The sequence below is a fragment of the Macrotis lagotis genome, chromosome X (assembly GCF_037893015.1).
Source record: "Macrotis lagotis isolate mMagLag1 chromosome X, bilby.v1.9.chrom.fasta, whole genome shotgun sequence".
In the NCBI taxonomy this organism is placed as follows: Eukaryota; Metazoa; Chordata; class Mammalia; order Peramelemorphia; family Peramelidae; genus Macrotis; species Macrotis lagotis.
In genome coordinates, this window is record NC_133666.1 from 68,366,512 (window position 1) to 68,392,596 (window position 26,085).

The window sequence follows — 26,085 nt, forward strand, 5'->3', positions numbered from 1 at the left end:
GACATTCACATTTGGCATACTCTGAGCATGCCCCCACTAGCCAATAGTTAGGTTTTAATGTTTGAAAATATATTGTAAAAATAACCTCTATTTGGACAGAACTGGGTCAGGAATGTGAGGCATTTTCAGTCTTCTTTTCATCATCCCTACAGTGACACTAAGGCTGCCAGCTGGGTGGGGATGGTATGAAGAAAGCATGAGATGAAATCTAAGAAGAGGAGCCATTCTCCAATAGATGAAGGGTGTAAGGATAAAAATAGGCAGTTCTCAAGAGAAGAGAAAGCCAAGCTTCCAACAAACATAAGGAAAAAATGCCTTCCAACATTAATAATGAAAGAAATTTTAAATAAAGCTTGGTTTTCATCTCATCTCCATCAGATGATTGGCAAATATAATATCAGATGATAAGGTAAATGTTGGCTGTTGGAAGACAGATGTACATATGTCTAAATTATTGAGTTCAACCATTCTGACAAAGAATTTGGAAATATATAAGGAAGTCCCTAATTATCTTCCAGCAATTCCAATATCAGACATAGAGACAAAGAAGGTCAAAGACAGGAGGAAAAGCCCTTCTAAACCAAAATCTTTGTAACTGGGAACTTTCTTTCCAGTTCACCACACTCACTGGTTGAGACAAAACCCAACAAATATGAAAGGTTCAGAGAAACCTGGAAAGACTTGTCAACAGATGTGACACTAAAAACGCAGAAGTAGGAACACAATTTACACAATGACTACAATAACAAAGACAAAGAGCCCTGAGAGCCATCAGAACTCTGGTCAATGTAGTAACAATCCTGACCTCAAAGGCTTGGCAAAGCTGAAGGATAGAAAGAGACACACAAGGCCAGATATGGTCAGCATGTGGTCAATTTTTCTGAACGCTAATTCTTAAATGGAGAATTCTATTTGGGGGAGGAGTCACTGGAAAGGACAATTTTCCTTGAGTGATTTCTCAACATGTGCTAAACTTTTCAGGTCTCTCTGATGTTTAAGACAAGGTTAGATAAAGGAATAAAGTAAGTTGCCGGCGGGGGGGGGGGGGGGGGGGGGCACGGGGCATGGAAGGGCACGAAGAAGGATTTGAAGTGTCTTTCTTTCGCAGGCTTAAGTAGCTGGTAAGCGTTCGATGTTGCTATGCCTGAGCTTCAGGATAACTCCTTCTAAGAGTTAGGGAAACCTGCTCATGTTTCCATAGCACTGTTCTACAAGGTCAGTGTGTTCTGATGAAAACACAATAGTTACCTAAATTTAAATTGTTTCCAAAGCTTCCTTTCCTTTGGGTAACCTAGAACTCTCCCTTTAACTTTCTGCATGGGAGGTCAAAAGAAAGTACCAAGTCAGGCTCTTCTGCCTCCAGTCTAGTTGTGGAGAAGTGATCACCACTTCTTGCCTCAGTAAATCAGAATGCACTCACCTGGTCAGTAACAATTTTATTTCCACTGGTGGCACTCGCCAAATCAAGGGAAGGCTGTGCATCCTTAGGCTGGCATTCAGAAGTCGTACTGGGTGTCAAGGCACTACCAGATTCGAAATTCTCTCTAGGAACTACAAGAGACTCGGCATTAGGGAGAAAACACCCACATCATTCCCATTAACCACTCCAGCAGCAACATTAGAACAGAAATTTTCAGTTTTCTCTACTTAATATAACATGAAATTGAACATCCAGATTAACTAGTATGTCTATCAATCTATATGGTTTGAAGCTCCGGCCTGAGAGGCTTCCTAGTGAAGTATATAAAATATACTTACCTTCTAGCTCGGCTGGTTTTGGGGTCTCCATATCTGACTCACTTTTCTTTTTCCGGGGTGGAGGAGCGGGTCGGGCAGGAGGGGGTGGTCTAGGTGGAGGGAGATGAGTTGGGGGAGGAGGCCGAGCTGGGACAGGTTTTTTAGTACTCGCCACAATATCTGGCTCCACAGGTGTATGCCTTGGTGGTTTAACAGGAGCTGTTTCAACTGCTGCGGCTACATCTTTGGGAGGGAATAAGTCTGATGGGACACGTTCTAAAATGCCAGTGTGTTTTAGTTCTTCATTTTGGGTTACATTTTCTTCTGTTTCCATAGCACTATTCTCATCAGTTGAATTTTTTTCTGTTGTCTGAGAAGGTTCACTCACTTGCTGTTCAGAAGAACCTTCATAAGGAGGATTGATTTCCTTAAATTCACTCTGTTTTTCTCTTTTTTTAACATCTTGTGACACCTGATCTGAGGCTAAGAGTCCAGGAATATTACTTAGAAGGTCTGCTCCAACAGACACAGTACACATAGTGGATTCTGAATCAGAATGTTCTTTTCCTGTGGAATCCAAAGGTTCATCTTCAAGCTGCTGCTGGGCCTTCTGGCTCTCTTCAATAATACTGTCAATAATCTAAGGAAAGAGAAAAGTGGAGACTTTTATGAAGCTATTCATTGAACTTCTAAGTCAGTTCAGATTATCCATGTGCCAACAAAAGAGTTTACTGAACCTTAGAAATTAATGCTCAGGCCAAGCATTCTAGCTAAGCTGGACCTTTCAGTTCATTTGCATATTAGTTGAAATAACTCTTTAGAAATTTATTAGCCCACTTAATCAGGTGTCCAAACACCCACTTGAACCTTAATAATATTAATAATAACTGGCATTTATATAGTGGTTTAATGTTTACAAAGCATTGTGCTCACAAAGTATTATCTTCATTTTATAAGTGAGGGAACTGAGGTCAGAATTGCCCATAGTCATCCAGCAGGTTGAACCCACAGCCAAGGAAGCAGAGTTGTGTGAGCCTGGCCTAGTCACTGCATGTCCTGGACTTGGCTTTACAGTCGGAAGATTTGGCTCATTATTAATAATATTATTGGCCATTGATACAGCTCTTTCAGGTTAGCAAAGCAAGACACAGATTAGATAGAGAAAAATAAATCCATTGATTCTTCACAACATCTCTGGGAGGTAGATGTTATTATTCTTCCCTTTAACAGATGAGAATATTGAATGACTTGCCCAGGGTCACAGAGTTAAGTAAGTGTCTCAACACAAATTTGACCTTAGGTCTTCTTGTTTCCAAGTCTGTCCAGTGTTCTGTTCACTGAGATGCCACCTAAGGAGAGGGTAGGAATCCTACAAGGGACCAGAAAGATTCCAAGCCAGATCTGGCTCAGCAACCCTTCTCAAAACAGTAAAAGTGAAAGAACAAGGAAGCCCAGAGTCTATACCCAAGTTTGAAGAACAGGAGCACTTTATTACAACCAAGAGAAGATCTATAGTCATTCAAGTCCAGCCAGAAACTTGTCCACCAAATTCTTCTGTTCCATGGATAAAGACACCCAACCCCAAGCTTCTGAATAAGAGGCTCCATGTACAGACTGAACATGACGTGTGTGTGTGTGTGTGTGTGTGTGTGTGGAGAAGATGTGTCTCTGGTCTAGCCAGAACAACACAATCAGATGGTTCAATAATTCCTTCACTGTGACACTCTCCTTTCTAAATCACTTAGTTCTACCAAATGGCAATTTCTACCAGCTCTCTTAGCCCACTCCTGGCCCACAGTGGTGTTTTGGAGCACTTCACTGAATTGTGCTCATTGGGCCTGGTGCAAATTTCTGCTAATTTCCACAACATACTCTGGGTACTCAGCACTGCTCTCCAATCTCATTAGCCCTCCCTTGGAGGAAGGGTGATAGCAAATGCCCAATTCCATTTCTAAGCTTTCTCTATCTTCGTCAAGGGCTTAAGTATACCCCAACATACCTTTAAGCAAATGATCTTGCCTCCAGCTTTCCTGATAACCCTTTTCACTGGTTTGACCCCTTCATTTTACAGAGAAGGAAACTGAGGTGTAGGGAAGTGAAGTGATGATATTAAGCTTGCCCTGTCTTCCTTTTCCTCTTTCCCCATGGTGTTCTCTGACTTTACTATTTTAGCTCCCATTTCTGACTCCAGAATGCCTACTGCTTCCCAACAACAAAAATTGTTTCTGAAATAACAAGGTCTGGTCAGTCAGTGTTAGGAAACATGGCCCAGATACCATTCTGTCTTTCTCTATTAGTTCCCTCCTGTCTCCCAGACTGCCCTTTGCCCAATTTTCTGTTCGTGCTGAATCCAATGCTCTATTCAACTGCCCTTCTTTATTAGGAGCTAAGTAGGAGTGGAATATTATAAGAATGAAAGTCATTCCCAAATGCAATTGCCAAAGATCACCTATCAGGGGCTTGAGCATAAGGAAGATATTGGGCTGACAAACCACTTCCCTTCACTTCCATGACACTGCCCTGTCCTGATTCTCCTTCTATCCACATGCTTAATCTGCTCTTCTTCACACCATTTCTTTGAGAGCTTCCCCTTGTACATAGCTTTAGTTCTTATCTTTCAAATCCCTCTCTTAAGGGCTACTCTTTCTGGAGGGAGTCAGTGAAGTTCTGTTTTTCTATAGCTTTATCAGACATTCCCTTTTAAACTAAAAACATTCCAATGAAATTCATCATTTCCCCCACCCACAAACAGTAACTGACTTCTCTTGCTCAATTCTCTGTTTGCCCAGTATAAAATACGTATCCAATAAACATTCAATTCAATTTGCCAATTCTCTCAGAAATGTGGAAGTTTGCTTTGATTCTTCCTTCTCTCTGTCATCCATATCGAGACACCAAATCTATTTGAAATGTCTCTATCATGCACCCTGCTTTTGATTCCTACCACTAGCTTTGTAGTTAAGGCTTTAGCACTGGCTGCCTGTCTCATTACAAGAGCTTCTTCAGGAGCTTCTGGTACTCCTTGTACATCATCATAGACAAGTGTGGTGCTAGGGTCCCTTGCGGCTCTGGGACTGAACAATGACCATTATATCCAGTATGACTCAAGTACGATGAATCTGCTTCAAAGACTGCTTTCATCATGTCACTTTCAAGAATCACCACTAGTACCCCAATGTTTACCAGAGCAAATAAAGAATTCTCATTCAGACATGAATGTTTTTCTACTTCCATATAGGAATGGACATCTCCATTCTCTCAAACACAATCCCTGAAGCTCATTCCTGCTTCCAAACCATAGAGAATGCTGTTCTCTCTCCTCTAAATCAAATCCAATTTAACCTTTAAGGTCCAACTCTGGCTGTCCCTCTATGAAACTTATCTAGAACTCTTCCTGCTCTAAATTCTTGTAATAACTTCTAATCCTACAATGTGTCATTTAGTTTTTGAAATATATTTTAATTAGTTTTGTGATCAAGCCTTGCAGAACACTTGCAGAACAAATGCTGAGGATGCCACTAAGTTTATCCTCTTGGAGAGCTTGTTCCTTCCTTTGATGCAGGGGAAAGGGAAAGAGAATTGTGAAAGTAGAACTTGGGTGGAGATGTTTTGGGGTTGATGCTGGGGAAAATAAAGAGAATTTGAATGTAACAGAAAGAACTCTTGAGATGTAAATTGACTTGAAGCAGAGAATTATGATTGTAGCAGAAATAATTGTAATCTTTAGGCTTTACCCTCTACCTAATTCTGGGTTGAGTATAGGGGAAGGAAATTCACCTTTTACCCTCCAGATGAGAAACAAGACGTAAAAAACCTGAGCTGGACTCCAGTTCAGGGCTGGTTCAGTCTTCTCTGACCATGGCCCAGAAAAAGGCTGCTTGCTGTTCTTTTATCTCTCTCTCTCTCTAGGCCTTCCTTATGTCTTGTAACCTTTTTAATAAACTGTTGTTTTGGGGCAGCTAGGAGGTGCAGTGGATAGAGCACTGGCCCTGGAGTCAGGAGTCCCTGAGTTCAAATCCGACCTCAGACACTTAATAAAATAATTACCTAACTGTGTGGCCTTGGGCAAGCCACTTAACCCCACTGCCTTGTAAAAACATAATAATAATAATAATAATAATAATAATAATAATAATAATAATAATAATAATAAAAATAAACTGTTGATTTATTTCCACCCATGCTTTCCCGAGTCTGAATAATGATTTCTCATAGGCAGAACCGAACCCAACCAGCCAGCAGCTACAATAGTTCTACATAAGTTATAATATTTGCTTCAAATTCCTATCGATAAAAATCCTACTTCAACTGGAGAGGGAATGTTGACAAATAGCTATAGGATTGCTCTCTTCTCAACCAAAATGTCTTTTATGTTGTGATTTGTTGACCCAGATGAAGGAACTTATTAGTGCTATTATACAAAGTTGACCAGGTAATATTGATACAGACCAAGTCAACATTTAGATGTAAGAGACAGGCCTTGACATTGATGCAGGGAATTATGGGCATAGGAAATATTGTAATTGAAAACAAATTTTGTAATCTGTTTACACTGTAAAAATCTTGTCTTCTTACTGATCCTTACTGATACCATGGCCCAGTCAAGGCTGTTTGGCTGTTCCTTTAACTCTCTCTTTCTCTCTCTCTCTAGCCCTTCTTATGTCTTTGTAACCTTATTAGTAAATTTTTGTTTTATTTCCATCCATGCTTTCCCAGTCTGAATAATGAATGATTCTTCATAGGCAGAATTGAACCCAAGTAGCCAGTGGCTACATTTTTGCGACCAACAAAGGGATTCTCTGCCCAGATTGGGAAACTGGATTGAGCTATGTAGATGAGCACCTCCCCCCTGCTTTTTTAGATCTTACATTTTTAGAAAAAGTAGGAAAATTAATGGACCTCTAGCCCTCCTTCTGTGTTTACTTTTTTTCTGGAAAATGGGAAAAGGTTGAGTTTGTGGGTTGTCAGCAAAGCTAACTCCATGTGGTATTTGGCAGTAGCCCTGGTGGACTGCCCTGTTTTCAGACTGGCCGGTGTTGTTTGGTTTATGCCCCACCGTGAGTCAGGGTTGTTAAGGAAGGACGTTCAGTGTATGTCCAATTGACATGTTTACCTACCTATAAATTGATATGATATGGGGGGGAAATTCAATACCAATACTCCTCCCCCAGCTGTGTGCCTGCTCCTTGGAAGGAATTAGATTTGACAAAAGTAAAACATCTGAGCTCCTGGAAATTATCCTTGGGTGGTATTCTTTCTTTGTTTCTCTTTGAAAAGCTTTCTCTCATTCTCTGCTGCCCCCACCCTCTGCAGGGTGGGGGGAGGGAGAAGGGAAACCCATTTCAGAACTTTGAAATTCAAACCTACATCTCAGATGGACTTCATGCTTCAGTGCAGGAAGGGTAAGACCCCCCCCCAAAAAAAAACTTGGTTTAGAAAACAGGGGACCCCCATACCTTCCTGGTTTGGGGAGGAGGTGGGGTTAGGCAATAACCACATTTTTTCTTAGGCTACAGGTGTTTATTCCAAGCCCCATTTAGCTGGACTGAGAAAGGGAGAGGAAAGGGGAAATGGGAAGAATGATTGGGAAGCCTCATGGTCAATTAGTTAAGGAAAAAAGGGGGAAAACTTTCTGAGACTAGGAAATTCAGATTTCATCTTTAAATAAAGTCACTTAAGAATGCATTCAATTTTAACTACTGGTTGGCTATTTCAAAATGAATATATAAGAGATTACTCAACAAATTCTGATTGATTCTAAAAATTATTTTTTGACTGGTTTTAGTACATTCAAAAAATATAAATATATGTGTGTATATGTGTGTACATGTGTATTTAAATATCAATGGGACATTTTCACATCTCTCTACTGGCCTGGAGCGGTGGGAAAATGTTTCTGTTTTCTGGGTACTGGCCAGGGTATCATCTCAGCTTGGAAAATTTGATAAAAAAGAGTTCTGTCTGTGTCTAAAGTCCTGTGTGTGTGTGTGTGTGTGTGTGTGTGTGTGTGTGTGTGTGTGTAATTCAGATCTGAAAAAGTTACAGTTACTTGAGTTAAATTTTACTCTTTTTAGTTTGGGTTTTGAGTTTAATTGCTTAAAAAGTTCTAATTTTGAGAAATTAATGAAGTTGGGATCTGAGCCTATCTACTTAGACCATTTGAAAATTTCTAAGTGGCAAAGTTTGTGAAATCATCTCATCTGTGAGCTAACTCCCTGCCCTCAATAAGCTGTGAAAAGAGGGCAGGAGGGCCTTTGATAGAGGAAAATGTGACCACCTTATTTTTAAAAAGAAACTATCTAAGAGTTAAATGTGAGTAATTTAGTCATTTAAGTTTTGTAGCAAGTCTTGAGAATTTGTGTGTGTTAACAAGGAAAATATAATTGGGATAAATTGTATTTCAAGGAATTTGAGAACACTGAATCATATATAATCGACTGATTTCTTTTGGGGAAGAGATATTGTACTAAATTTTGTAATCTGATTTATTTTGATGTTAAACTAATATACATAGTCAACAATCTCACAAAGTCTTTGGTAAAGGAACAAAGTTGTAATCTTTGTCTCATCATATGTTTATGGAAGGGAATATATGTATATGTATTTATCAGTTATGTGATGTTCTTTTGTAACTTCAAAGAAATACTCAGTGTTGGGTTCTCCTGTGAACACGTAAGCTATTTGAATACTGTGATGTTAAAGCCTGGCATTAACATGTGATTGTTTTGAAGGGATGGTCTAATGGTTTTAAACAATTCTGGGGGCAGCTAGGTGGCGCAGTGGATAGAGCAACCTGCCCTGGAGTCAGGAGTACCTGGGTTCAAATCCGGTCTCAGACACTTAATAATTACCTAACTGTGTGGCCTTGGGCAAGCCACTTAACCCCATTGCCTTACAAAAAACCTAAAAAAAGAAAAAGAATTCCGAAACTAATCTGTATTCTGAGATGGCTAGTAGTACATGAGGAAGATAAAATAATAATGATAATTGAGATTTTCTCTGTGGCAATCTCTAGCCTATTGTTATATGAGAAGTAGGGAGATGATGGGCAAATTCCTAGCCAGAAAGAGATGTTTAGTTATTTTAAACCTAGTTAATAACTAAATGGGTTCATTGCAAAAAGTTAGTTTAATAAAAAATATGAATTAGGATTATTTTTACATCTCAAAATCTGTTTATTGCATTTCATTTACAGCACTGTTCTGAGCTACATGAGCAACAACTGAATTATGATCTTTTTCCTGGATCTCTTATACCAAATTACAGCCTGGCACACTCTTGTTTCTCCTTAGTGCTCAAGCCACCTGAGGCTCTGGTTATAGGTAATAGCTATATTACAACATATTGATCTACCTAACATCAGGTATGATAAAATAGAAAATATCCCAATGAAGCCATTTAGGTTTGATAAAAGTGACCTTTGAAAAAACAACGCTAGCCTCAACTAGGGTAGGATTCTTTTAAAATTCTCTCACCTGGCCCATTGAAAAATATTATCTGTAGGACTTTATGTCCTCATGTCCCTCTCTGCTCTGTAATAGCAAATTGCCATGATCATTCCAGGTGCATCATAATTAAGTTTGAGAGTGAGTCAGTCGATCAGGATAATACCTATTGGCATATTTAATGGCTTTAAAGGAGAGGTCCATTCCTCAACTAAAATTTTTGTTCATTCTAATCATGGCCAAAGGTAAAAGAGAAAATAATGGTTGCAAATTACTTTTTGGACATGTGCAGTTTTAAAATGCTTTTTCAGAACTTTTGTTTACAACTTGTGTGGCATGCATCAAGGAATCTGCCATATTGGAACCCATGTTCTTGTAAAAGATTTTTATACTGGCTTAGGATCATAAAGTATATGTATATATATTTTTTAGGTTTTTGCAAGGCAAATGGGGTTAAGTGGCTTGCCCAAGGCCACACAGCTAGGTAATTAAGTGTCTGAGACCGGATTTGAACCCAGGTACTCCTGACTCCAAAGCTGGTGCTTTATCCACTACGCCACCTAGCCGCCCCCCATAAAGTATAATTCTTGCCCCTTATAGACTTTCTACTTTTTTCCTAATTATAGGACCCCTGTTAAAAAGACTTCTCTGTTACAATATCTCTGGTTTTTGCTTGCTCAATTTTTTCCCCTGAGTTTTGTTTCTCTTAGCTGTATAGCTCCAAGACCAAAGAATTTGGGTGGAGATGTAAATAGACTTGAAGTAGAGAATTATGATTGTAATAAATAATTGTAATCTTGGGTGGGAACCCTCCCCATTCTTAAAGTACCATAGTTTAATGTAAAATTTGTATCTTGATCTCCTTGGGCTTTACCCCCTACCTAATTCTGGGTCCTGAATAGGGGAAGGGAGTTCCTCTTCCCAGAGTTCTCTTCATTGACCTTTTTTCTGTGCCACCTTCTATCCAGAAGGGCCTGGTAGACTGGATTCCCTTCCTGAAGGTGGGGGGATGAGGCAGAAGAACTGACCAAATAATCACTGACTAGCCAGAAGGGTTATGATGCAATGGACAAAGTGTTAGAACTGGAGTCAGGAAGACTCCGAATTTAAATCTAGCCTCAGGTATTTCCTAGTTGTGTGATCCTGGGCAAGTCGTTTCATCATCTCTAAAATGAGTTGGAAAAGGAAATGACAAACCATTCCAGTATCTCTGCCAAGAAAACATCAAATGGAGCCTCAAAGAGTCAGACATGATTGAAACAGCTGAGCAAAAACAAAAAGGCAGAAGGGGCTGAGTTTTAGCCTTGAATACTTAATTGCCCTGAGGCAATTAAGTGTATAGCTTCTCCCACTCCTGTGAAGAACTAAGTGTGAAGTCTAGGTTCCTGAGGAATGATCTGGACAGAAACTCCTCCCTCTTCCTTTGATACTGAAAGACTATAACAGTGGGCCATATTCCTCTCCCATGGCTACCCTGTCACACACACAGCCTTGCAGGCCAACCAATGGACTTTGGGTTACTCTTTAACTCTGACCCCTAACTTAAGAATCCTCTTTTTGGGGTAGAGGGGTTACATTTCTAAAGCTGAAGCCAGCTTTGTGCCTTGCTACCTCTATCCACACCCTCTCCAATTCCCTTCATGGAATGGGCTCAAGCAAGGGGCTGGGAATGAAAGTCATCCAACTTCTCTCATTTTCCCCTTTGGATTTCAACTCCTAGCATTTCATCATCTACCTCAATATCTGGGCCTTAAACTTTAGTTTTTTATTTCCCTACAAATTTATCTTCTTTCTCCCCAACCTTTTTTTAAAAATCAGTTTATTTAAGGGGGAAAAAACTGAAGCCAGAGAGCTAATGACTAAGACATTATTTACCTCAAGAATTCTCTCAAGACTCAAAAGAGTGCACTGGGTAGTAGATCTAAAGGAAGGTTAAGACAGAAAGTTCTCCCTTCTCCTTTGATCTTGACGGACCATAAAAGTGGCCCATATTCCTCTCCCACTGCTACCATGTCCACAACTAGTGGACTTTTGGGTTCCCTGAGAGCAATTTTCCATAGCGCTTCTTGGTTCTTTAGCACAGAGACTGTCTTCTATTCCTTCTTCACTCCTCTCTTGTTAAATTCTTCTTTTCCTTCAAGATTCAAGTCAAGCACAACTTCTTATGGGGAGAGCTTAAATCTCATTTATTTTTCATTAAAATGAGGAAACTGGATGGCAGAGTGGGTAGAAAGTTGGACTTGTAGTCAGGAAAACTCAAATTCAAGTCTTGTCTCTGACAGCTCCTTGATGTGTGACCCTAGGCAACTCACTGAACCTTTGCCTCAAGTTTCCTAAGCTATGAAATTGGGGTAACCTCAGCACATACCTTATAGGATTGTTGAGATGATTAAATGGGCTATGTGCAAAGTGCCTTACAAATCTTAGAACTTTAGCTAAGTGTTAGCTACTACTATTGTTGTTATTGCCATTTAGGAATGCTATAAGTCCCTCCCTCCTCCCCCAAATAGCAAGGTAAAGAGTTCTTTTTATTTTTTTTCTTTACACCCCCAGTACCTAACCCAGTACTTTGGACATAGTAAGTACTAAGTATTTGTGGAATGAATTGACAAATAAACACCTGGTTCTTACATATAGCCATGGACTAAGACCATCTTAAAAGTTGCAATCTATTATTTTTTTTAGGTTTTTGCAAGGCAAATGGGGTTAAGTGGCTTGCCCAAGGCCACACAGCTAGGTAATTATTAAGTGTCTGAGACCAGATTTGAACCCAGATACTCGACTCCAGGGCTGGTGCTTTATCCACTGTGCCACCTAGCTGCTCCTGCAATCTGTTATTGATCAGACAATTCAATCCTCTACTTACTGATTTCTCTTTTGAGGTAAGACTGCTTTGGTTTCCACAGTAGCTATGTTGAACAGTTTTTTAAAAATTCCTTTAGTGTATGTATCATATACACATACATACCACACATGCATGTGAGCATAAGATAAATACATGTGTATATCATAAACAAATAGGATATAATGCATATGTCCATATCCTTCTAGGCCCACATTATATGCCCATACACATACACCTGATCTCAAGAAGAATGCACATGCATGAAGGCCAGGGACTATGTGAGACATTTCATGCATGTCTCACCCAAGTTCTAGTCAGGTGTGGTATTGGTGCAGTTTATTCCTATTTTATTCTTTCCCCTGCCAAAGGCTTCCCGTGGTTTGTTCTCCATAGTGTTTCCGCCCCAAGAGAAGCCAAGTCTTTGACTCTCTCTGATATGAGGTATTTGAAGAAGGGAGCAAGAGTAAGCCCAGTAACTTGATGAAGACAATCGGGAAACATCAGGGGTCTAGGGTACTTCTCCACTTTTGCACTTATGTATGATCCCAATCCCCAGTGTGGCCCAGTTAGTCTAGGCAAAACGTAACATACTACATTCCCACTCATATACTTTTACAAATACTACTTGTGTCAAGCAAAAGTGATTTGAATAATAAAAAATAAGAGAATGGCCAAAAGACCAACACTTTTAAGAAAAATACATCCTTTGACATCAACAAATTCTAGAAATGCTCATATTGTACTCAGCATGATATTAGAAACATTTTGTTGGGGGGGGGGGGGTACCATTCTCTTATTAAAGTTAGCCATCTTGAGTGAAATTTAACTGACCTTCTTGGAAACATCTTGTTTCAGCTCTTGAACAAGGGGCTCATTTCCAACCTTATGTTTAATGCTATCGGTTTCCTGAAAAAAAAGAAAAATAACAAACCTGAATGAGACTCCTGTCTTTAAAAAAAAACAACTGGCTAAAGTAGGCACAGATCAGAAGACTTGGTAGCCTCATTTCTAAAAGCCATGAATTATATGTTAAATTATAGAAGTTTTTAAAACTTGAGAAGTCTACACACCAACATTTTTATATTTTATTTTTAGTAGCCTTTAAGACAAATATGCCATTCAGGAAGTAGGGATGTGTGTCTGTGTGAATAGATATGTGTTTGGGGTGATAGAAGACCCAAAGCAAAAACTTTAGCATTAAAACTATTTTATCCTAACTTTAAAATGGATTTCAAATTATGAGTCACCATATGCAAAGCTCTATTTGGCATTTGAGAGCAGCCCCTACTCAATGCTGTGACTGACCTATGAGCTAAAGTCATCAGTGTGAGTGATCCTGTCATCAAGGCCAATCCTTTCCTAGCCATGCCATCTCACCCCATGGAATTCATAACCTTTACTTTTTCTAAATTCTCCAGAGAATCTAGCCAATGCAATCCCAACATGGTCCAAAGTTGTCTGAAGTAAAAATATGAAATAACACATTCTATTTAGAATGTACTCTGAGAGATTTCCTTTAGACATGACATTTGTCAGACATGAAATTAAATAGAACAAGCATTTATTAAGTACCATGAAACAGGCATTGTGATAGATGCTGAGAAAACAATTATAAACAAGACAGTCTCTGCCCTTATGGAGCTTGATGTTTTGGGTTTTTTTGTCCTTCATTCTGGAAGAGGTCATGGAGGTAAGGTCATGACAAGTGCATTAATTGGATTTGAGTAAGGAGATAATGTGCTAAGTCAATAGCCTTACTTTCTACTTCAGAGCCATCTGGGTACAATGGGCAGATATAGATCAGGACAACTGGAGATAGCCCTGGATGCCAGGCAATCAGGCTTAAGTGACTTGCCCAAGGTTACAGCTAGTTAAGTGTCAAGTGTCTGAGGTCAGATTGGAACTCCCATCCTCCTGACTCCAAAGCCAGTGTTCTAATCCACTGTGCCACCTAGCTACCCATGGAGCTTATATTCTAATGGAGGGAAGATAACATATAAAGGGGAGTTGGGAAGGTGGGTGGATAAAAGCCCAGTGTTTTCTAGGGCAGAATCCAAATTTGCCATAAGGAGGAGGTAAAGAAGATGGCCTGAGTGAAAAAAAAAAACATGCCTTATAAATGGCTGAAATAGCCATTTATATACTATATACTTTATATTATATACTCCTATTATATCCTCTAGCCAATGCCAATCATGTTAGCGCTTACTGTTGATAATGCCTTTTCTAATCATACATGTTATTGAGAATGTCTTATAATACTTTTTTCTCAAGTCATCAATAACAATATACAGAGGCTACTGATATTCACAATGTAGTTCTCCACTACTCTTCAGGTCCATTGTACCTTTGACTCTTGAGGTTCTAGTGTTGGATGATTCTTTTGCAAAAGAAAGCAGTTTTAGATTATAGAGGGTTACTATCCCAAATGTAACCTAGGTTAATGTCTTAGCTAATTCCAGTCAACTCATTTTCCATTTGTATATGCCTAAGATATATGTGGCAGTATTGTTTGTTGTTGTTAAGTCCTCTCAGTTACATTCCACTCTTTGTGACCTCTTTTGGGGTTTTCTTTGCAAAGATACTACAGTGTTTTGTCATTTCCTTCTCCAAAGATACATCAACTGATAAAACAAGTGGATAAGCTGGCAAATGAAATGCATGCCACTATTCGTGTAGCATTCCTTCTTCATTTATTTGCATTTTCCTAGGTAATCTGTTGGTCCAGTCTACTAGAGATGGAACCATGACTAACAGCAATGCAAAAATCCCTTCCCTTCTCTGAATGTCCTTCCCTTGCTATGGCTAATAAACTTCATTTTTGTTCAACTGTTACACAGATTATAAGTGTCTGATTTCATTCCAATCTCAAAGTTACATCTGATCCAAGTTTTATCTTATTAAAGCAGGGAAATGTCCTAAGTGAAAACTTTTTCTGTTGTTAATTCAATTTTATTTTCAGTTTCAAATTCTCTCTTCACTTCACCTCTCAATCCATTGAGAAAGCAAAACTACAAAACTCATTACAAATGTAAAGTCATGCAAAACAAATTTCTATATTAGTCAAATTGGGGAGGGGGAAGAGAAAAATGGTTCAATCTATTATCTGAGTCTATCAGTTCTCTAACAGGGGGTAGATATTATGTTTTGCTATGAGTCCTCCAGAATTGTGGTTGGTCATTGTACTGATCAGCTAGTAAGATTTTTTTTCCATAGCTGATCATCTTTACAATATTGCTGTTATTATGTAAATTGTTCTGATTTTGTTCATTTCACATCAGTTCACATTTAGTCTCTTCAGGTTTTTTCTGAAACTTACTTTCATCATTTCTTATAGCACAATAGTATTCTATCACATTCACATACCATAACTTGTTTATCTATTCCTCAAATGATGTGCATCTCCTTGGTTTCCAACTTTTTGCTACCACAAAAAGAACTGCTATAAATGTTTTCTGCGCACGCGTGCACACACACACACACACACACACACACACGACAGAGAGTAACAGAGAGATGGATTGATTTAATAGTCTTTGGGACATAATTCAAATTGCTCCCTAGAATGGTGACCAACAATTAATAGTGTACCTATTTTCCCATGTCCTCTCTAGCATTCATCATTTCCCTTTTTTGTCATGTCAGTCAATCTGATAGGTATGAGGTGGTACCTGGGAGTTATATTAATTTGTATTTCTCTAATGATTAGTGATAAAACTATATAGTTTTAGTCATGTGAAAAAAATGATAACTTTGATATCTTTCTCTGAAAATTACCCATTGATATCCTTGAGGACTTAATCAATTGGGGAATGGTTCTTATTCTTATAAATTTGGCTCAGTTTCCTATATTTGAGAAATGAAACCTTTGTCAGAGAAATCTGATGCAAAGTTTTTTCCCCCCAATTTCTTGCTTCTTTTCATTTTACTACATTAGTTTTGTTTGTGCAAAAATTTTAAATTTTACATAATCAAAATTACTGATCTCATCTATCAGAAAACTATCTTTTGTTTGGTCATAGATCTCTCAGTTTATTTCTTTTTCTTATTTCAATTAATTTGCTAGTGAGATAACCTTTTATGCCTAAACCTATTTTGAGGTTACTTTGGTATATAATGTGAGACAGTTCTCTGCCGAGTTTCTTACTGACAGACTATTTTCTACTTTTCTGAGGAATTTTTGGCAAATATTAAGTTCTTATCTCAATTGCATCTACTAGTTGGGCAAAAATGCTCTTAATACTTTAATTTCATCTTCATTGATTATACATTCACCTTTTTCATTCTATATACGGATAAATTGGGGTTCTTTCTTTTTTTTAAAGCAATGTATTGATTAATCAATAAATAAAATAAATCAATGGCTTACTATTTTAGTAAAACCAGCTCATAGTTTTACTTATTAGTCTGATTTTTTTACACTTTCAATTTTATTAATCTCTCCTTTGATATTTTGGGATTTCTATTTTACTGTTTAGTTAGGGATTTAAATTTTTTTTCTAATTATGATCAGAAAAAAGATGCCTTTAATATTTCTGCTTTTCTGTATTTGTGAAGTTTTAAATGCTCTAATACTTGATCACAGTTGAAAAACAATGTTTATTCTTTTCTATTTCCATTCAGTATTCTCCAGAGATCTAACATATCCAATTTTTCTAAAATTCCTTTCATCTCTTTAATTTTTCTTGTGTATTTTATGGTTAGATTTATATCTAGGTTTAAGAGAGATAAACTGATAAACTGCCTTATTGTAGTTTCATTGTCTATTTCGTCTTACAACTCTTAACATTTCCTTCAAGAATTTGGATGCTATGCCATTTGGTACATATATGTTCAGTAATGATATTAAAAATCATTTTGTATGGTACCTTTTAAGCAAAATCTATTTTATTTGATTAATTTCTTTTCTATTTTTGCTTTAGCTTTGTCTGAGGATCATAATTGCTACCCCAGCCTTTTTTATTTCAGTTGAAACAGTAGATTTGCTCTTATCCCCTTATTTTAACTCTGTGCATATTTTTCTGCTTCTGATGATTTTTGTAAACAGCATATTGTTGGATTCTAGTTTCTAATCCATTCTTGTTATCCACTTCAAGGTTATGAGTGAATTCATAGCATTTACATTCATAGTTAAGATTGCTAACTCTATTTCCCTCCATCCTATTATCTCTTCTTTAGTCTTCTCTTTTTAACCCTGTCCTCTCCTCAAGAGTGTTTTGTTTCTCAATGTTGCCTCTTAATCTATCTTACCTCTCATACCACTCCCTACTCCCCTGCCTTTTGCTTAGTTCCTTTCTATCCTACTTTCCTATGGGGTAATATGAAATTCTATACTCAACTGTGCAAAAGAACCCATAAACTATATTTTGCTCAAATGTTGGACGTGTGTGCAAACATGTGCAAATGGGTAATGTACAATAAGGACCTTCTATTTAGCATACCTTTCTGTCAACTATGCAAAATGAAGATGAGAAAGATATCTTAGAGAAAACAGTCTGTGGAAAAGATCCTGCCTATTGCTTTTGTCAAAAATCTCCTTTCTCAAAGACTTTAAAAGGTGAGATAGTATCTGAGTCAATGGTTACTGAAGCAACTAAGTGACTGGGCAAAATCATGGGCTCTAGGTTCACCTCCAACTCTCTGGTTCTAAGAGAGGCAGTATGATTTGGACATCTGGAAGGTTGCTTCAGAGAATCCCAACAGGCAGATTTATTCTACATATGCTTCAAATTCTCTCCAATGCATAATGATCTTTGGTTTAGAATCTAAACTTTAGAAATAGGTTAATTGTAATACTAATTGTACAAGAGATTCCCCACCCACCCACCCATGGCCTCTCCCATATAATGTAATAGATGAGGATTAGGTTTGTCTCTGAAGAGACAGGGGAGGAGATGGTCAAAGGTGGGCTGTCATTAACCAGTTCTAAAACTCTTAGCAAGTTGCTTTGTTGTTCTGAGTCTCTTCCTTCATCTGTAAAATGAGGATAATAATAATTCAATTCAATAAACATTTATTACTCGTACAACCTACATCATAGACTTTTAACAAGAACACTTTGTAGACATTACTGATCTACAAGAATGCAAGTGGTTACTAGAAGAGGCAGCTTGGTATAGTGAAGAGAGTTGCTTTTGAGGCCTACATGTATATAAATCCCTTCTCTGACATTTAGATGTGTGACGTCAGACAGATCCCTCAACTTTTCTGAGACTGAATTTTCTCATCTTTAAAATTAATTCAGCCAATAAGCATTTATTACACACTAAGTAATGCCAAGCGCTGTACAAAGTGCTAGAGACCAAGACAAAACCAAACAACCAAAGGTTTCTTCTTGATCTCAAGGCACTTACAATCTATTGGAGAAAAACAACATATACAAGTCTCCCTGTCCTTTGGGAATTGGCACTGGAACTGAGCCTTAAGTCAGGGATTCATTATGGAACAAGAGCAAAAGCCTGCTGGGAGCACTTCCCAGAGCAGTTACATAAGAGAATATATGGAAAATACTCTGAAAAGTAACTCTAAGAAAATTGTTAGTCATAGTAGTAAATGCTTAGCTTTCCAACTTATTTCAATACTTAAAGGATCTGTCAATTTTTGTTTGTATGGTTATAAAACTGAGTTGGAGAGTAGCTATGGCCAAAAAAAAAAAACCCTTACCCATGGCCAACCTGGAATTGAAGCTTTGTAAGATGTGCACTCTATGGCAGAAATGAGGCATAGACCAGCATCTTACACTCTATACCAAGATCAGATCAAAATGGATACAGGACTCAGATTCAAAGGGTGATACCATAAACCAGTTAAGGGAACAAGGAATAATCTGTCAGATTTGTGGAGAAGGAAGAAGTTTATGATCAAACAAGAGACAGAAAGCATTACAAAATGCAAAATGGATAATTTTGATTACAAAATATGTATACTACTCTAGTACCAATCCTATACTCCATATTTTCTAGTTTGAAAGCTCAATTGTCAATGCTTCATTGATGGTCTTCAAAAGCCAGGGGTATGTCTGTACCTCAATGAGACACTAGTCAGGAAAACAAGAGCTTCAAATTCAGCCTGAAGAGACCTTTACTAACTGTATGACCCTAGAAAATTCACTTAATCTCTGTTTCTCTCAGTTTCTTCATCTGTGAAATGAGCATAATAACAGCACCTAACTCTTCCAGTTGTTGTGAAAGTCAAAGAGGGTCAGCCCCAGTGCCTCACACACATAATAGGTACTTAATAAATGCTATGCTATCTATCATTACAGTCACCTCACTATGATTTCTTGATACCTTATACCACTGAAACTTGCTACTTACTTTTCATGAGGTTCAGGCTCTTCTTCCACCTAGATCCAAGTTTCAGCTGAATTACCCCCAAATGTCCATGACTGCAGCCCAAGGCATTGATCTCATTACTTCCTACTTGGCAAGGTTGCCTCATCCCAAAAACATAACAGTCCTAACTAACCGACTGGCTGCACATTTGGCTTGGTGCTAGGCCCCAGTTTATCCAGAAGACTTTAGGAACCTGCCCTTTAACTAATTAAACAGTCCCTGCCTTCATGGAGTTGACAATCATCTGGAAGGCTGAGATGAATAAATACAAATTATAGATAAGTAAACAAAGTGAATGGGTAGGAAATTATAGTATTTCCTGTTGAATAAAACTGATCCTAAAGATTTAAATTTTTTTTTATTAACTTGAAGTTCAGATCCTGTCTCAGAAACTCACTGGTTGTGTGAACATGGGCAGGTCATTTAGTCTATCTGGCCTCAGTTTCCTTATCTGTAAAATGAGAATAGCCCCTATTTACACAAATGAGTCTACAATGAATTAATATTTGTAAAGTACTCTTCATACCTTCAAACATTACAGAAATGCTAGCTAGTACTGAGTTTGACAAATCATTTTTCCTTTTTTTGTGGAGGGGGAAAAAACCCTAGCTAGCTATTAACACTTTCTCTAATGGTTCTTAATACTAGAACCATTTTTGTAAAATTTTGTCTTTAAGTTTACTTCAGCAATACAATTACTTCTGTCATGACCCTTGACTTTTAATAAAAAAAAATCAAAGATATCTGCCCAAAAGAGATCAAAACCAGGAACAATAGGTAGAAGTAGCTGAGAGGTAGACTTAGGCAGATTTTTGCAAACTTTCACTTCATCCAGTACCCAAATGTGAGATACACTTACTGCCTTGGGAGGGGGTAGGCCTTAAGCAAAGGGTGAATGAACATACCAAGAGCCTCTCAACTGGCCTCCCCAAAACCAGTCTCTCTTCTTTCTAATCTGTCCTATATGTTGATATCAGATTAATCTTCCTTTTATTATCTCTCAAAAAAAATCTTCAATGGGTCCCTATGACCAACAGAATAAAGCTTTTATTGTTAAGGCCAGCATTCAAGACCTGCATGATCTGGCCACAACATCCCTTTCCAAACAGAATCCTCCCTCTCCTCCCAGTCCACTCACTCTCTCCCAAAAGATCCTTTTCCTACTCTTGATCCTTTTTAAAAGGTCATGAACTGGTCCTCAAACAAGAGAGCTCTCCTTTCCTTCTCAATCCAAAGCCCACTTCCTCCGTCAAGTCTGCCCTGGTTATTACAGGTCACAACTTCTAAGGCACCTACTGCTTTGACCCCATACCAGAACCTTGTTCTGCCACCTCCCATGTATGTCTCCCATCTCCCTGAGAACATTCTGAAGCTGTTCAAGGGTAAGAACCATGGTTCAGACAACTGTAGACCCCACAGCATCTCTTAGAGGTGAACGTAGCTGGTGACCAAGATGTAGTGGTGAGCACTTAGATTCAAGATATTCAAAAAAGCCCATCAGAAAAATGCCCTTAGTCCTCCTTCATATGTTGAGGTACTATCTTTTATACTAAAAATTAGAAACCAAAGGAAAATGAGTAAGGAAAATTAGAAACATATTTGTACTCTTTATGTTGGGTGTATTATAGACAGATCAATCAAATATTTATTAATTCAAAGTGCTGAGCATACAAAGGAATGCAAGATGGTCCCTTGTCCTCAAAGAGCTTATATTCTAATGGCCAGCCTCAAGGCCAGGAAGCCATCGATTCAGGCCCTGCCCCTGATACACACTTGAAAACTCATTAAGATTCTACATTAGAGAGAAGGTGTTTTCCCTGGATTGGGTGGGGGTAGAAGAGGTTATCATCACCAGGAATTTTTCCATGCCAAGCAAGTCAAGTCCAATCTCTATCCCTGCCCTATATTAGCATGATATATTTGGCCTCATAAATTTCTAGAGCACTGACTTTTACATCCAATAAGAAATAATATTTTTTGGAGAGGCAGCTTTGTATATTGGATAAAGAAGCTATACCAAGCATGTGACCACAGGCAAGTAGTTGAACTTTTCAGTGCCCCAAGATTTATTCTCAAATTGCCAATCTGCACTGGGGAAAGAAGCTACCACACTAAGAGTTCCTTACACTAATGAAACCCCAGGCCCAGACCAATACAATAAATGAACAATTAACATAATATTATACTAGCTGACAGTTATGTAATGCTTTGATGTGCTTGCTTCACAATGCTGCAAAGCAATCCGTGGCATCCCAAGAACTGTGGGGCATATTAATGTTATTAGGGAGTAGAGGATGATCTAGAGAAAGCAGAAAGGAAAGAATGAAGCCTGGGCAACACAGCACCACACCTGGAGAAGCCCATGTATATTACACAAAGTACAACTTACCTTTATGGCTGGAAACACAATCTTTGATGGGGACCTATTGATAAAAACAAAAGCAAAAAAGATGTAAGTGGGCAGGGGAAAAAATTCTGCCATATCTAATGAAGCTTGTACACAAAACTCTACTCCAAAATATAAAATGGTATATTCAACAACATGTTATTCTACGTGACCCAGTATTCTCTATGGCTAAGATTCTTTTTACATACCAGTCATCAATTACTGTCTTAGCTCTCTCTCCCAGCTTTAAGTATGCCAACTAAACCTTTATCTTAGGTCACTGATAAAAAACATTAAAGAAAACAGGGTCCAGCACCAATTGCCTGTGGTCATCTACTAGGGACCTCCTTTAAAACACCTATTTACCCTGTAACAACTATGTGTGGGTTCTTATCACTAAAAAAAATCACTACCCACTCTTTGCCTTGGTGAAGAGGCTTTAGAGAATTTGAATGGTTGAAAAACTCATCACCCCATGGTCATGCCAGTTTTGAGCCTCTCCCAAACTCCCCTGGTTGGTCCTAGTACTGTAAATCTATAGGGTATTACCAGGCTGACGTAACAGTAAGATATTTATATAGGGCTCAAAAGTTTAGAAACTACTTTATGTTTTTAATCCTGTAAGATGATTAGCATTATCATCCTTAACTTACAGATGAGGAAATTTAGGTTCAAAAAGGTCATAAATAACTTTTCTTTGGACAGGTAGTAAGTATAAGAATCAGAGCTTGAACCTACTTCTTTTGACTCCCATTCACTGGACTATGATATAATCACCTTTCTAGTCTTCCATTTTTAGAACCTGCTACTACTGTAATTTTTGACTTACTTCCAATGAGAGTTTCATCACTACAAGATTGGCCTACAGCTGTCACCATTTTTTAAGCTTCAGCAATTCATAAAACCATCTATAAAAGCCTGAGTTCATAATCTTCATTATATTAAGGATCCCTTTGGCAATCAAGAGAAATCTATGAATCTCCACTCTGAATAATGCTCCTAAAAGCATTAAATAAAATGTATGGATTATAAGGTAAATCAATCACAACAAAATACAGTTCTCAAAATAGATGTAAAAGAACAACAGTAATTTCATGAACTCTAGGCTAAGCACCCTTTAATAAAGTGTAAAAATGATCTGTTAAGGAGTATAAATACTGAAGAAGTCATAATAATTTTGGACAACTCCCCAAAATGAACAAGTGTTCTTTGCAGTAAATATGTGGTTTTCATGAAGAGATCATCAGCTTCAGTTCTAGAAATATACACATTTCTTATCACAAGTCTCAAAATGTCTCCTATGTAAACACTAGGCCAAAACAAGAGTTTGCATTCTAAAACATGAGCATAAACTCAAGTCATGCTCCAAAAACCAAACCATCGTTTCCAATAGAACACTACGCTTCTAAGGTGTAAGATTCAGTTACAAGGAACCTCTGAGATCAGTTAATCCAATCCACTCATTTCAGAGGGTGGAGGCCCTGAGAAGGGAAGTGATTTGTCCAGAGTCACAGGATGAAGAAGAAAAATTAGGAGCCTGAGATCCATGCTCATACCACCTTGGCTTTGTCCTACAGTAGCCAGGAAGAATATCAGCAAAAACATTTGGGCACCAACAATGGGAAGAAAACTAACATTCAAATATTTATCACTCTCACAGGAGGAAACACTGAGAAGAGAAGGCAGAAGGGAATGAGATGCTGGTAGATGAGGAAAGTTCAGAAGGCTATGCACAACAGGAGAAAGAACCCCCAGTTCAGTTCACCAAAAAGAGTGCATGAGATCTCTTCACCTCATCACACAGAAGTTCATGTGATTTGATGATCTGGAAAGGGTAGAAGTTGTCCATGGCTCATTACTCTTGTTACTGACCTTTCTGAGTTGATGTATACCAATCACTGGCCAGAAGCAGTTAGTACCCAACTGGCACTGAAGAGGCTACACCTACATGAAGCTGGTCGGGACACCTTAACCTGGTCGCTGCATCTCAACTATTTGTGCCAGGTATGCACACCTGTGATCTCATCAGTATCAGGGACTCCTGGTAGAAAAATTCCCTCTACCAATATGGCTGGGGCAGCTCTTCTACAAGTTAAGAGTTGGTGAGGTGGGTACTTAGGGAAGTGAGAGGACTTGCCCAGGTAACTCAGCCAGGAGGTCTCAAAGGTTTGATTGTAATCCAGGGTTTCCTGACCAACAGACTCATCTTTAATAAACTAGGCAGATCTAAGGGAAACAGATGGCCTAACTCCCTAAAGAATCCATCGCAAGGTGTCATGAGCTCTCAGGCAGCTGGTACTCAGCTGGGAGCCTGGGCTGTCTTTTCTAAAGTGTAGAATCAACTTGAGAAAAGGCCTGCTTCAAAACTTGTATGGTTCTGCTCTATTTGCTTCCAACACCAAGCTCCATCAAGCCTTGACATCTAGAATATCTGGGGCAATCTTGCTTGAAAATACACAAGTGTTTTTCTGTGTTTTTTCCCATCGTCTTTCCTGTGTATTCAGTTACATAAACATCGACTAAGTGCTTACTAACACACAGAACACAACATTAGGTGACGATCTAAAAATGAATCAGAAAGGATCCCTGTCCTCATGGAGTTTATGCTCTAGGAATTCATGTTTTACTTAGACTATTAAGGTTAAAAGAATTAACAGCAATAAATAGCATCACTTAGTTTGAGCACCAGTGGGGCTCCAGAAGGAGATTCCCAGGGGCTTACTTGCCCCAGGCGCAATTTGAGTTTCAGTACTCAGAAGAAGAGGAGACCAAATAGCCACCAGAACTCCTTCAATGCCTGGCTCCTCCCACCATGTGCAGCCCAGGAAATTCCCTGGCAAGGTATACTCAACAACCTTTTTTTAAGCCTGGACACAGCATTCTTCAAGCCCTTTCTGTAAGCTCTCAGTCACCCTGATAGAGTTTTCCTCTTCAAAATGGAGGCTGTCTCATCCTAATCTCCCAACTAATATTAACTTTCCTAGATGAGGGAATCATGTGACTATGTTCCAGGTTGGCTCCAAGAAGCAAAATAAATTCAGTGAGACATCCAACTGGGCATTTTAACGCTGACTCTATGTCATACTCATTTTCAAATTATAAACCACAAATTTCTTTAAAATGGTATTTTGTTAAAGAAAGCATAATTAAGTTCTCCTTTGATTCATCAAAATTGGGGGTGGAGGTAGGGGAGACATAATTTGCAAAGGTGATCAAAGAAATTCGCAAGAGCCAAGAGAACCAAAGAGCAAAATGAATGTCTACTTAATGGGCCTGCTCCTAGATGGATATTCTTTTCATAAGTTAGCAGTCTTTTTTAATTACCATCTTGAACCAATGACTTACATAATCCTCTGTTCCTGAAGCTGGCTAAAACCTCACCAGGAAGTCAAAGCATTTGACAGGTTCCAAGAAGATCAAATATGTTAAGATTCAATACCTTTCAACTCATTTGTTGGCAAAACTCAAGTAACATAGCGCAAACAGCACTGCCAATACACACGTCCTAGATTACAATTTAGATCTTTTAAGTATCCAAACCTTTTCTATTTTAACTAATTTTAATCAAATCCATCTAAAATGTATTACACAGTCTCCTGCCTTATTAAGACAGGGTATAACAACACAATTTAACCTTTTCTCTGTGACACATGGTCATTAAATTAAACTATTACATTAAATTAAAACATCAATTATTCTCAAATGGTGCCTTTCAGCAGTTACTGAGCACTGAAGCATTTTAGGCTGTAAACTAAACAGACCCAGATCACTATGCTTTTGAGTTTGTCTTTTTTATTTTTGATCTATCAGTTGTCCCTTCTTGCTGTTATAAATTATGCCTCTGAAAGATGAAAGATTCAAAACCAAATAACTAAAATAAATTAGGATTGTCTCAATTAGGATTTGATCACCTCTGAGTAAAGGCCTTCAGGCCTCCAAATATATCAGCTTACAACAATCAGGGACAATTTTGGGCTGTCTGCAATGGAGAATACCATCTGTATCCAGATAAAGAGCTGTGGAGTTTGAACAAAGTTCAAGGACTATTCCCTTTAATTTAGAAAAAAACATATCTTATTGTCTGATCTTGTTATTTCTTATACCTTTTGTTTCTTCCTTAAGGATATGATTTCTCTTTCATCACACTCAATTTGGATCACTGTATATCAAGGAAACAAAGTAAAGACTAGCAAATTGCCTTCTGTGGGGGGTGTGGGGGAGGGAAGTAAGATTTGGGGGTTAAATTGTAAAACTCAAAATCTTTAATAAAAAAATAAAATAAATTAAAATTAAAAAACCCCAAATATATCAACTTAAAACAAAAACAAAGTGCTTGGC

The 26,085-nt window shown here is 38.2% G+C and overlaps 1 protein-coding gene across 1 annotated transcript in view; it reads right to left on the minus strand.

Moving 5' to 3' along the window:
• The window catches only part of WDR44 (WD repeat domain 44), a 92,489-nt gene that overhangs the window by 44,002 nt on the left and 22,402 nt on the right, over positions 1-26,085 (minus strand). The window contains exons 2-5 of the mRNA XM_074204935.1: positions 21,751-21,784; positions 12,859-12,933; positions 1,759-2,377; positions 1,421-1,551 (exon numbers count right to left, since the gene is read on the minus strand). Of these exons, the coding sequence (XP_074061036.1) occupies positions 1,421-1,551; positions 1,759-2,377; positions 12,859-12,933; positions 21,751-21,784 (859 nt within the window). The remainder of the gene's footprint in view (positions 1-1,420; positions 1,552-1,758; positions 2,378-12,858; positions 12,934-21,750; positions 21,785-26,085) is intronic.